The sequence below is a fragment of the Mustela putorius genome, unplaced genomic scaffold, assembly GCF_011764305.1.
Source record: "Mustela putorius furo isolate JIRA1106 unplaced genomic scaffold, ASM1176430v1.1 tig00000596_pilon_pilon_pilon, whole genome shotgun sequence".
Lineage (NCBI taxonomy): Eukaryota > Metazoa > Chordata > Mammalia > Carnivora > Mustelidae > Mustela > Mustela putorius.
In genome coordinates, this window is record NW_025421428.1 from 16107715 (window position 1) to 16119888 (window position 12174).

General features: G+C 62.9%; 1 protein-coding gene and 1 long non-coding RNA gene across 9 annotated transcripts in view; one reads left to right on the plus strand and one right to left on the minus strand.

The window, feature by feature from the left end:
• LOC106004508 lies at positions 1-5194 on the minus strand. The gene is made up of 4 exons (XR_001177532.2): positions 4717-5194; positions 2848-3017; positions 2093-2254; positions 1-1506 (listed from the first exon to the last, which is right to left on the minus strand). It is a non-coding gene; the product is annotated as an uncharacterized LOC106004508 (long non-coding RNA).
• The window catches only part of GRIN1 (glutamate ionotropic receptor NMDA type subunit 1), a 25062-nt gene continuing 16614 nt past the window's right edge, over positions 3727-12174 (plus strand). For 3 of the 8 annotated variants that reach the window (XM_004780786.3, XM_004780788.3, XM_004780791.3), the window contains exons 1-4: positions 3727-4465; positions 7019-7153; positions 9389-9565; positions 11932-11994. In XM_004780786.3, the coding sequence (XP_004780843.1) occupies positions 4208-4465; positions 7019-7153; positions 9389-9565; positions 11932-11994 (633 nt within the window). In that variant the 5' untranslated portion in view covers positions 3727-4207. The remainder of the gene's footprint in view (positions 4466-7018; positions 7154-9388; positions 9566-11931; positions 11995-12174) is intronic. The other 5 variants (XM_004780789.3, XM_004780790.3, XM_004780792.3 and 2 more) reach the window with 4 other exon arrangements.

Below are 12174 nucleotides of genomic sequence, written 5' to 3' on the forward strand. Positions count from 1 at the left end.
AAAAAAAAACAAAACTGAATTGTGTTACTCTCCTGATCTAATCTCTCCAATGGCGTCTCAGCTCACTTAAAGTAAGGCTGAAGGCTTCCTCATGGCCTACTCGGTCCCCCAGGATCTGGCCGATCGCCTCTCTGGCTTCCCCGACCGGGGTTCCCCCACTCCCGCTGCCACATTTCCACCCGAGAACCTTTGCACTTGCCATTCCCAGGAACACTTTGCTCAGACGGCTGCCTGGCCTCCATTCCCTCTTCATTCAGATGTCTCCTCAGACGTCTTTTAGGGGAGGAGGAACCTAGAGAAACAACCGCTATTGACTAGTCATCTGTTGCTGCATAACGAGTTATCCGAAAACTTGGCATCTGAAACTACAATAAACATTCATTGTTCGTCACAGTTTCTGTGGTCAGGAATTCTCGAGCAGCTGGACAGGGTAGTTCAGGCTCAAGGTCTCCCGTGACATGACCACCAGCAAGTTAACCAGGAACGTGGTCATGTGAACGCTCTGCAGGGGCCGGAGGGCCTTTGGAGTCTCCAAGTCGGGGCTGGCCATGGGCAGGAGGCTCCTGGCGTGGGTTGCGCTGCTGGCTGGCCTCTCCCAGGACTGCCCACTCTCCTCCCGGCATGCCGGTCGGCTGGCCTGCCCCGGAGCAGACGGCCAGAGACAGCGCCAGACGGACGCTCCCCTTTCTAACCCTAACCTCGGACGCCACACACCATCCCTTCTGCCACATTCCATTCAGTAGGAAAGTCGCCAAGTCCAGTCCATAGTCAAGGGGAGAAGCATCGGGCCCCCTTGAGGGGACGCCTATCAGTGCGATCACAGACGTGAAAACCAGCACATGGCACCATCACTCTGACCTCGCAGTCTGATTCCTCCTCCTCCTGCTGCATCTCATGGCCTAAGGTACCTGCTAAGTCCTCCACTGTGGTACCCCCAGCCCTTGGGGCAGTGCCCAGAATGTAGCAGCTGCTCAGCAAACATCCGCCACATGAACTAAATGCTCGGTCTTGTCCACAGTGGGGTCTGTGGGGGACTTTGTGATGTTGGGAAGGTGGCCTTTGGGGAAAGTAGGACTTGGCGAGTCTGAGAGGGCGGGAACAGGGACAGGAGGGACCTTGTGGTGCCGGAGGCAGGCAGTAGAACCAGGTGGGTCAAGGTGGGCGAGGGGAATCAGCACGAGAGCAAACAAGCTAGCCTCACTGGTGTCTGAAGCAGGACTCTGAAGGTCCTCAGGCCTCCACGATCCGGGCACAGAAAGCCTGACGCCACCCGGTCCACGTCTGACAGTCGGTCCTGTTTCCCCAGTCCTAATGTGGAGGCAGGCCTTCGCCGCAGGTGAACACCAGAGGCAGGCCCGTCCTCTGGGCCTTGGGCTGGCCATGGCCAAGGGGCCTGCAAAGCTTCTGCACCCTACCCCCTGGCGTCATCGTCCTCCTCTTGGACGGGTCGCCGCTTGGCAGAATGTGTCCACAAGTGGCTCTTGACCCCAGTTCTCAGAGTGGCATCTGCAGAGAGGATGGAGATCCAGCTTCCGATCCAGCCAGAATCCCAGGCAAGAACCTTGAGTGGTCTGCTTGGGTTTTGTGACAACTCCTCAGCCAGCCTGCCAATCGACTGAGGCTTAGGAGGACTGGGCCTGTGACTGACAGTGCCTTCTGGAGCTGGTTGGGGGGCTGGCAGTGGGGTGCAGCTCCCTCCACAGGAGCACCTCCCCAGGGGAAGGCCTGGAGGACACCCGGGCCTCCCTCTCCACCCAGGCCAGTGGCACCGCCCCAGGCCCCTGAGTCCTCCCGACAGAATTGGCTAAAGTGGATTCAGAGGGGTCCAAGTCCAGGCAGGTTCATCTGTTATATCGGGGCACAGCAAGGCCCAGGCCCTCTATGGCTGCACCCCTCCCTTGGGAGAAGGCCACAGAGTAAAATGGAGGGCAGGTCCCAGGAGAGACACACTCAGAGGAGGGGGCCGAGGTCTGGCGGGGAGTCACAGCCTCCCCCCACTATCCCTGAATGCTTGGAAGGTACACCTGGGGCTCAGGACAAAAGCAAGAGCATCGGCCACCTAGGGGAGGTGGTGGTGTGCTGGCTAACTCACCCTCAGAATAAGCACTGGTTTGCAGGCTTTGATGATTTCCTGGGTGTAACTGCTTCCGCCATAGCCAGCCTGAATCTCCCAGCCTGTGAAAATCAGCTCTCGGAGCTCTGGATATTTAGAAACGGCCTTTCCAGGGCTTGCAGGAGCTGCTGCAGCACCCACCTAGCAAATGGAGAGGGATGGGGGGGCAGGCTTTCGGGCTGCAGCCCCTGCTGAATTCTTTCCCTCCCAAGTGTTCTGGAGCTGTCTGGGCCACACGGAGCTGGCGGCCAGTCTTCCTTCACCCACACAGCCTCCAAGCTCTGACCGGACACAGGCCACAGGCCACAGGCCACAGAAGTTTGGAGACCAGACACAGACCCTGTGGAGTGAGGCTGGCTCTGGGCTCCCAAGCACCCACCAACAGATCCTTCTGTGAGCCCACGGGGGAGTAAGTGTGTCTAAGATTGGTGCTGCTTCCACAGTGGACCTCAATCCTGGAGCAGGGTGGGGGGCCATGGCAGGCTGTGGATCAGTTAGCCCCGCAGCAGTGATTCCCTCACATTGAGAGACAAGGGGTTGAGAAAGGGAGCATCCCAAGAGCCAAGCCCCTGCCTCTCAGAACCAGGGATGTCCCTGGGTGTCTGTGTTTGACTCGGGGAGGGGGGGGGCGTCAGCCTGCTGGTGAGAACCACAGGGAGGCAGGGAAGGGTGTCTCCCCTCTCTACTGCTCAGAACATCACTTTGGTGTGGGGATGGCCCTGCTTTATCCTTACCGGGGGCTTTTGCAGTTGGGTTTGCAGAATCCTCAGTTGCTATTGGAAACAGTGATGTCACTGGCAGGGGCGGAGCTTCAGCCATCCTTTGAGTTAGGGAAGTGAAGCACTCTCCGGGGGTGTAGGGACAAAGAATTAGGATCCTGACGGTGAGAGCGACGAGGGAGGTTCTGGAAAGGGGCAAGAGGAGTGGGGGCTGGGAGTGAATGAGGAGAGGGGGTGGGGAAAGAGTAGAAGCAGGGGTATGGGACATCTACCCTGGCGCACACCTCACCAGAACAAGCGCTTTCTGATGTCTAACCTTGGTCGTATCCACTACAAACACAACTCCCTCTGGCCTTGGCTTCTCCATAACGGATTTGGGTCCAGACCCCCAGACTCTCCTGGAAGATCCAGGTCAACGTGGGAGGCAGCCACTGTCACCCTTTCTATTTTTCTCAACCCTCGGGGTGGGGGGGTCCAAATCCCATGGCCAGGCAGATGGGGTTTCTCCCTCATTTTTGAGCCTTTTGGAGAGGGGAGTCTCACAGTCCCTCCCCCAGAGGCATGGCTTAGGGCCTCTCCACACCCCCAGGTCTCTGGCCAGCAGAATCAGGCCCCGAAATATCGTTGACTATGCGTGAAGACTCGTGCACACGCGTGTACACACACACACACACAAACTGCCAGGACACATTTGGTCATGTTAAAAGACATGCCAGGCAGCTGCAGTGACAGGAGCCCCACGAACCTCTGTGAACTCATCTCCCTGCGGCCCACGGTCCAGCGACCCCTCCAAACACACCTGCGCGCACACGCACGCTCGCGCCCAGCCCCCCCCTCCCCGCGCTCTCGTAAATGCTCGCACCAACGCAGGCGCACACTCCGGCGCGGGAGGCGCCCCTCCGTATTGGGAAGCGGGGGCGGCGGGCGGAGCAGGAGACGCCGGCCCCGCTCGCGGCTCCGCAGCTGTCGCGGTCGCCGCAGCGCCGGGACCAGGACCAGGACCAGGACCAGGACCAGGACCAGGACCAGGACCAGGACCAGGACCAGCGAAGCCCGCGGAGGAGCCGCCGACTGCGGCGTCCTGCCCGCGCCGGGCGCCTGGAGCCGCGCCGGGACCCGCTTCAGCACCGCGGACAGCGCCCGCCGCTCCGCCCGGCGTGGGACCCGCCGCGCGCCGCCCCGAGCCCCGCGGCCGTCGGCTCCGGGGCCCTCTTCCCTCCCGCAGACCCCGGGGCACTGCGGCTCCGCGGGAAGACGTGGCGTCGTCCCCAGCCCGCGGGACCGGGCGCGCGCAGGACGGCCGGGACACCCCGCTGGGGATGCGCCGAGGGCCCCGTGTCCGCGCTGCCCAGAGCTAGGGCCCTCCCCGGAGCCCATGTGCACCATGCGACTGCTGACACTCGCCCTGCTCTTCTCCTGCTCCTTTGCCCGCGCCGCCTGCGACCCCAAGATCGTCAACATTGGAGCTGTGCTGAGCACGCGGAAGCACGAGCAGATGTTCCGTGAGGCCGTGAACCAGGCCAACAAGCGGCATGGCTCCTGGAAGATCCAGCTCAATGCCACCTCTGTCACCCACAAGCCCAACGCCATCCAGATGGCCCTGTCGGTGTGCGAGGACCTCATCTCCAGCCAGGTGCCCACCCCCCCCACCAGGGCTCCCCCGCAACCCGCTATGCGCAGCTCTTACCCCTCCCCCCACACCTTCCCACCTTCCTCCCTCCTCCCCCCTCTGTCCCTCCCCCTGTCCCAGTTTCATCCCACCCCTTCCTAGCCCTCTTAGGAGAGGACCCCTATGCCAGCTGGCTCCTGCTGGAAACGGCTGGTCTCGCTAGCAGCCAAACACCAGTCCCCCATCTTGCTCCCCGCCTCCCCCCCACTGGTCACCTGCTACGCTGGTCAGTCTTCACAAGGTTCCAGGGCTCCAGGACTCCAGTCGAGCCCTGTGTGCAGACGTGAGGCAAGAATTTCGTGGTTTGTCTCATCACTGTGTCCGTGAGGGGTGGGTGTCCAGGGCTTATGGGCAGAAGTGCTCTCCCAGCCACAAGCACGCACTGCGCGCACGTCTTTAAGCAGGATGGGGCCTGGGGCCATCTTTGTCTCCGAGCGTCTAGACCTCATTCCCGTCCTCTCTCCCCTTCCCCCACCCATGGGTTTGACTGAGATGGGAAATGGCCCAGGTGTTGAGGCAGGGTGTTCTGGAGGGTGGGAGTGGGGACTGTGCTTGTGGGAGGCATCAGGGCACAGCGTGGGAGCCGCTGACAGCCAGCGCTGCGGGGGAGGACATGACTCTGAGGATTTTGCCTCGGAGCTGTCCGCCCCTGGGCCGTGCTGCCTGCTGAATCCCAGTGAATCCACAGGAGCACTGCAATGCAGCCTTTATGTAAGCGCCGGGCTGACGCTGGGCCGAATGAATGCTCACCTGACACACCCCACATCTGTGGGCATCGGCGGGCAGGCACACTCACATGTGCACACATTCACACCTGTGCTCGTGCACACAGACGCCTAGACTTGCACTAGCACACACTCACGTACCTTGGCATCACAGTTGACTGCACATGCTCACTCACACCCACCTGCCCAACACACAGGCACACCCACAGACACCCACCGACACCCACAACACCCACGGACACCCACGGACACCACGACACACACGGACACGCACGACACCTACGGACACCCACGCTCCAGGGCCACACAGTGCTCAGCACACCCAGGTGCACGTGCTCACATACGGGCGCCATCATGCACACGCATGCACACACACACGGACATGTTGGGTGTACGTTTACACACACGTGTAGTCCAGCACACACCTGTGAACACCTGCCTGGGCAGACACTCACGCACAGACCAGGCACTTTTGGGGGCAGACTGGAGGTGAGGGCCGGGGAGGAAGAGCCAGTCCAGACAGCTCCCGCGGCAGAGGCTAGGGGCTGAGCTTTCCCAGGGATCTCCCCCTCCCCACCTCGCAAGCTACCTCCCTGCTCCCAGCCCTGAGCAGTCGAGATAGGACTAGGGGAAGCCTTTGTGGCCAGCAGCTTAAGTCACGTGTCCCATCGGGAATGAGGGAGAGACGTGAAGAAGTGGAGTTAGAGAACCCAGGTAGAGCCCTTTCTGGGGACTCCTCCTCCCTCTCCCAGTTACACTGTCTGTGAGCATTGTTCCCTCAGAGAACAGCCAGTGCCAGGAGCAAAGGTGAGGGCAGCAGTTGCCCATCCGTGAGCTCAGCCGAAGGGCAAGGGCGCTGCTAGTGTGGCGATATAGGGAGAGGTAGGCCCTGGGGCCGCAACGGGAAGGCGGAGTTGGGACAGACACGGGTCCTTCTAATGTGAGGCTGGCAGAAAACTGCCAAGCCCTCGGCTCCACGCCACCCCCCTTCCCCTGCCTTGGAGGACTGAGCCACTGGCTTTAAATCTGCCCGCAGGAGCTGGCCGTGGCCTGGGCAGGAAGGCTAGGCTGCAACCCCCACCCCAGCAACTCCCTTCCCTTCCTTGAGGATGTAGTCGGAGCTCAAAGTCAGGACTGGGTCTTGTTCAAACCAGGCTGAGCTCAGCCGGGCCCTGGAAGAACTTGCAAAAGGACCGAGGGCTCTGTGGCTCCTCGCCCGGTTTCTCCTGACAGAGCGCAGTCTGCAGTATTAGATGGAGACGTTCCGGGGCAGCTCTCCATTTCGGGAGCCCTGGCCTCTGCACCCAGGAGGAGGGACAGTGTGTGGCGTGGTGAGCTAGTCAGCATGCGGCAGGACCAACCACTCCGGCCACCCCATGGGGCGACGTGCAGCTCTAGGGACATCCCAAGAACAATCTTTGTCCTTCCTCTCAAGGTCTGAATACACACCCCAAGGCAGTCCCTCCAGTGAAAGGGGGTGAAGGCAGGCCCCCCAGGGAAAGTACGGGGAGGCCCATCATTTCCTTGTGTGTCCTGTCTGCTCCCTGGAGTCTTGCTCTGCTTCTGCCTCAGCCGTCAGTTGTCCTCCTCTCTGAGGGTGGTTACAGGGTCTTGTCCCCTTGCCGGGGGCATGTGCCCCTTGGGCAGCACATACGCACACACGAGGCCCCTGGACTTCCCCAGCCTGGCCTGCTGAGTTCAGCCTCCACTGCTCCTGGGCAGCCAGCTCCAGGGCGGTGCCCCTCCCACCTTCACCCCCACCTCGAGCTGACCCTGTCCCCTGTGTCCACAGGTCTACGCCATCCTAGTTAGCCACCCACCTACCCCCAACGACCACTTCACTCCCACCCCCGTCTCCTACACAGCCGGCTTCTACCGCATCCCCGTCCTGGGGCTGACCACCCGTATGTCCATCTACTCAGACAAGGTAAGCCTGACCACTCAGTGGGGACCCAGCTGGCTCTCTTCCTGTGTTCAGACCCAGTGGCTGAGTGCTGCCGCCCAGGGCCACCGGCAACTGCCCTGGGGAGGGGGGCAGGGTGGAGGCACGAACGTGCTCAGACCGCGGGCTCTGGGCTCGAGGAGCAGCAGGAGGAGATGAGAGCTCACGCACTCACGCATGTTCACACACTCACACGCACACACGGAGCCGAAGACACACACACACTGATGCGCGTTCTCCTAGCAGGAGAACTCGGACTCCCACAGACGCACAACTACAAACACACCCCTACCGCCACACTAAGCCCGCATGCACACACACACACACACACACTCCCGGAAACGCTTGGGTGCTCTTACACAGGCTCACACACACACACACACCCTACAGTGACACTAATGTGTTCATCCTCCTATACTCATGTTCCACACACACACACACACACACACACTCATCAGCAGAGTCATGCACTTGCACTCACGCCCACACACGGACACACACTCACTCTGGCAGGTGACAGGCACTAATAACGAGCCCTCAGAAGCAGCAGAGGTCCCCACAGACGGGTGGATTTTGGAGAGCTGGAGGAAAAGCCTGGCAGGGCTGCACCACACAGCCATGAGGGTGTGGGTCCCAGCCCTTCCCGCCTCAGGGCTCATGTGGAAGAGATGTCCACATGGGTGCAGGGTGACAGAGGATGCCGTTCGTGGCAGGAGAGGCTAGTCTGGGGTCTGCAGGTCCCGGGGCAGCCAGCATCACCACTCAGCAGCATATAGGACACTTGTGGTCCCCGGGCGGAATGGGGGTCTGGCTGGAGCCGTCCAGCCCTGAAGCAGCAGCTGGAAGAGTCGAGGTCACTGAGTTGGTATCCCATAGAGGCGGGGAACTCGGTCTAGGTCACACAGCTCTCCCACAGCGTCTGCCCATGATCTGGGCCCAAGAGCTGGGGAAGCCAAGAGCCACCAAGAGGCTGGGAGGGCCCCACAGCCTCCTCCAGACCTTGGGCTCCCTCCCTGCAGACAGATCAGGAAGGATGAGGCGAGGCGCCACGTGCTGGGGCTCCCGGTCTCCCATCCGCTCCAGGAGCTCACAGTTCTAGATAAAGCTTCCTAAGGCATGGAGGTCATCCCAGCTGGGGCCAGGGAGGTCTGGGGAGGTAAAGGATGGGTCTGTCCACAGGCCAGGGAAAGTGAGGCCAGAGCCAGAGCTTCTCCAGGAGGCCCCCAGGGGAAGAGGCCGGTTGGAGGCTGGAGCAGCAGCCCCTTCCTGAGGCTCTGGAAGACCCAGCATGTAGCTGAGGCATCCAAACTGTTCCAGACAAGTGGGGGGATCCTGTCCTGTGCCCTCCAACCTCCTTAGTTCTCTGGCACCAGACCCCTCATATGCAAGAGGAAGGAACTGTGCTCTGCCCAGGAAAGCGGCTGGGAGGAGGCGCCCTGTGCCAGGGCAGAACCGTAGCCCAGATTCAGATTGCGGTCCAAGTCGCTGGTCCAGCGTGAGGTCAAACCTAATGACCTAACCTCACAAGTCCGCCCTGGCCCCACTCATGGTCCCAATCCACTGCCAGTCTGTGCCCAGCACACAGACCGTGAAGGCCTGGGTCAGAGCCAGCCCAGCGCCCCGACTACAGCCCCCTTGCTGCCACACTGACAAGCCGGTGAGGGCTGGAGGCAAAGGGACCACAGATCAGCATAGGACTCCCGTTCCTGGTACACATGGTGGAGGGAGCCTGCCGCGCGTCCCTGTCCCGCGTGCCCTGGGCTGGCCCTTACAGGGACATAGAGTAGGGCAGGGTCAGCAGACAACCACCTCTGGACTTGCAGGCAAGAAGTAGTTAGCCCCAAATCAAGACTTCTGGCAAACACTACGGTTCTGTGGATTTGGGAAGGCGCCCCTTGAAGCCCCAGTGGGGATCTCTGAGAGGGGCAGGCCACCAGGGAGCAGGGGAGCGCATCCCGGGGACAGTCCTGGGGACAGTCCCGGGGACCTCATGTCTGTCAGGAGCCGCGGGGAGCTGCCTTTTCTCAGACCGGAGGGCGTGGGGGGAGGCAGCAGTGGGGGCGGGGTCCCTGACTCTGACAGGTGTCCAGGGTGCTGTGAGGGTAGAGCTAGGAGGAGGCAGGGTCCCCTGGGTGTGGGGTCTGCTCGGTGGGGAGAGCGCCCCCCCCCGCGCGCCCCCGTCCCCGCAGAGCCCCTCAGCCCCGCCCCCTGTCCCCGCAGAGCATCCACCTGAGCTTCCTCCGCACCGTGCCGCCCTACTCCCACCAGTCCAGCGTGTGGTTCGAGATGATGCGCGTGTACAGCTGGAACCACGTCATCCTCCTGGTCAGCGACGACCACGAGGGCAGGGCCGCGCAGAAGCGCCTGGAGACGCTGCTGGAGGAGCGCGAGTCCAAGGTGAGCCCGGGCGGCGGGCGGGCGGCGCAGCAGGAGCCGCCGAGGCGCCGCGGCGGCAGGAGCAGGAGCCGCCGGCCTGTGTCTGTGGCCCGTGTGTGACACCCTCTCTTTCCATCGTGCATGGTCAGCACCACCACGTCTGGCGAGCGCCCGCCCCGGCCTGTTCTCGGCTCATTTCACTCGCTTTGCCATTAGTCCGAATCTCCTTCGTGTCAGTCCCTGCGGGGCGAGGGCAGGACCACCTGGAGCTCCGCAAACACCCCACCCCGCCCGCCTCCGCACCCCTCCGCACGGGGCTGCGGGGCCCGCCCCGCACCCAGCCCCCGACCCCGCCCCGGCCCCGCCCACGTCCGCCCCGCCCCGCCCACGTCCGCCCCCCATCCCCCACGCAGTACCTCCCCCCCGCCGGCGCCGCCCCGTGTGGCCCCGCCCCCTACCCGCCCCTCTCCCCTTTCCCCCGCCCCCCCAGCCCCGCTGGCCTTAGGGCCGCCGCAATCGTGCGTCGTGCCCCTCCCCCAAAGGAGCCCGTACTCTCCTTCCCCGCACTCCACGACCTCCCCTCCCCGGCCACCCTCGCCCCCTCAGCCGCCCATTGTCCTCACCAGAGCTCATCCACCGACACCTGCCGCCCCGTCCCCTCGGCCTGGGCTCTGCCCCCTTCAGGCCTCCACTCCCCCGACTGAGCCCCGAGGCTGTCGCCCCCCCCCCTCGTGAGGCTGGGCTCCCTCCCGGCTCTGGATACACTCAGCAACAGCCCTAGCCCGGCCCCCACTCTGGGGGAGCGCAGAGGGAGCAGAGGAGCAATTTATGGGGGGGGTCCAGGTGACCCCCGGCCCCTTCCGTGCCCGCCCCCATGGCCCGCTTGAGGAGGCCCAGGGTCCCGCCTTCACGTAGGCCGGAGCCCTGAGCCCTCAACCCCAGGGCCACGGCCCTCAGTTAGGACGGGGAAGAGCGGGGGGAGGCCTAGGCTGCGGCGGGCGGGGAGGCCAGACCGAGGGGCTGGCGGGGAGCATGTTCTGTCCCTGAAGTCAGAGCTGGCTTTAACCAACTTAGTGCCCACCCCAGGCCCCCATAGGCCCCTGAAGGGAGTCGAGGGCACCGGCTTGGGTGGGTGAAGCCAGAGGGCAGACTCAGAGGGTCCTGGGGGGGCCCCCGCGGGGGGAGATTGTCGGAGTCTAAGAGGGAGGGCTGACTACCAGTGCCAAGGGCCCTCATACCTCCCAAGACAGCATCTCCCAGTGCCTGGCAGGCCGAGGCCCCTCCTGGCAGGCCCACTGGAGGCTGCACACGCTCACTCACACGCTTACCAGCCATGTCCGTGCTCCCCCACCCATGTGCACTCACGCTTGCAGGGATGTGCTATTCCCAAGACGACCCTCCCACGTCATACCCTCCCCAGCCAGAGACTGCACCTGCACGAGCCCACGGGCCTGGAGCCCACAGACACACTCAGCCACCAACTCACACATGGGCCCACCCATGCCCCGGCTCACACACACACACACACACGTGCCTGCACACATGCTCGCACACCTGTATCCCCATGTACATGCGCACCTACATACTTGCACACACATGCACACACATGCCTACAATGTGCCCATACACCTGCTTGCACACGTGTCCTCAATGCACACATGTGCCTACACACGTGCTCTCACACACGTCTCCACACACATGCTTGCATACACCCACACACGTGCCTGCACACATGCTGCCACATGTGCCTGCCCACACATGCACACGCACACGAGTGTGCCCTGGCCCTCATCTCCCACCAAAAACCTTGTGTAGACTTTCACACAGATGCCCACAGATGCACACCACCCTGTGCGCACAGGTGCACACACACAACCCTGTCACACTCACTCTCGCGTGCACACGTGGGCCGACAGGTGTACCCATGCCCGTCAGTGAGAACAGGCACCTGGGCCTCTAGGGGGAGACAAGGGAGGAGGGACCCAGGGGACAGGCCGTGAGGGAGGCACCGTCACCCCCATGCAGGACTGCCTGGGCGGGCCTGGTACTGCGGGGACTGCAGGGCAGGTGCATGGCAGGGGCTGGGGGGGGCACGTGGGGCCCCAGAGGGACTCGTTGGTATTGGGACAGACAGGGTGCCCTTCCTCCCAAGTGTGACCTTTTCTGAGAGCACAGCTCCGCAGCCGGGAGCCCCAGCGGCCCGGCCCCCCCGTCCCCAGTGCCCCGGCCCCCAGCCCTGCCCGGGCCGCGGTGTTTGCGAGCTCCAGGTATGTGCCCATCTGCACACGCGCCGAGGAGGTGGTGTGGTTGCTTTAGCGCCGTCATTTTCAACCGTTTATAATCTTCTTCTGTGTCTGCATATTTTCTCTGTGCACATTATTCATCAGAGTAAAAAAAGGAACTATGAAAACCTCGACCAACTGTCCTATGACAACAAGCGCGGACCCAAGGTATATATGCATGGACGTGCACGCCACCCACCGACTAGGGAGCCCTGGCCTCCGGCGCCTCGGCCACGGGGCCGCTGTCGGCCCGTCTGCGCCGCGCCGCGGGCCTGAGCCTTGAGGAGAGTGAGGTCGTGAGGCAGGCAGCCGCAGGCAGGACAGGGCAGGAGCAGGCCGCCTGGGTGC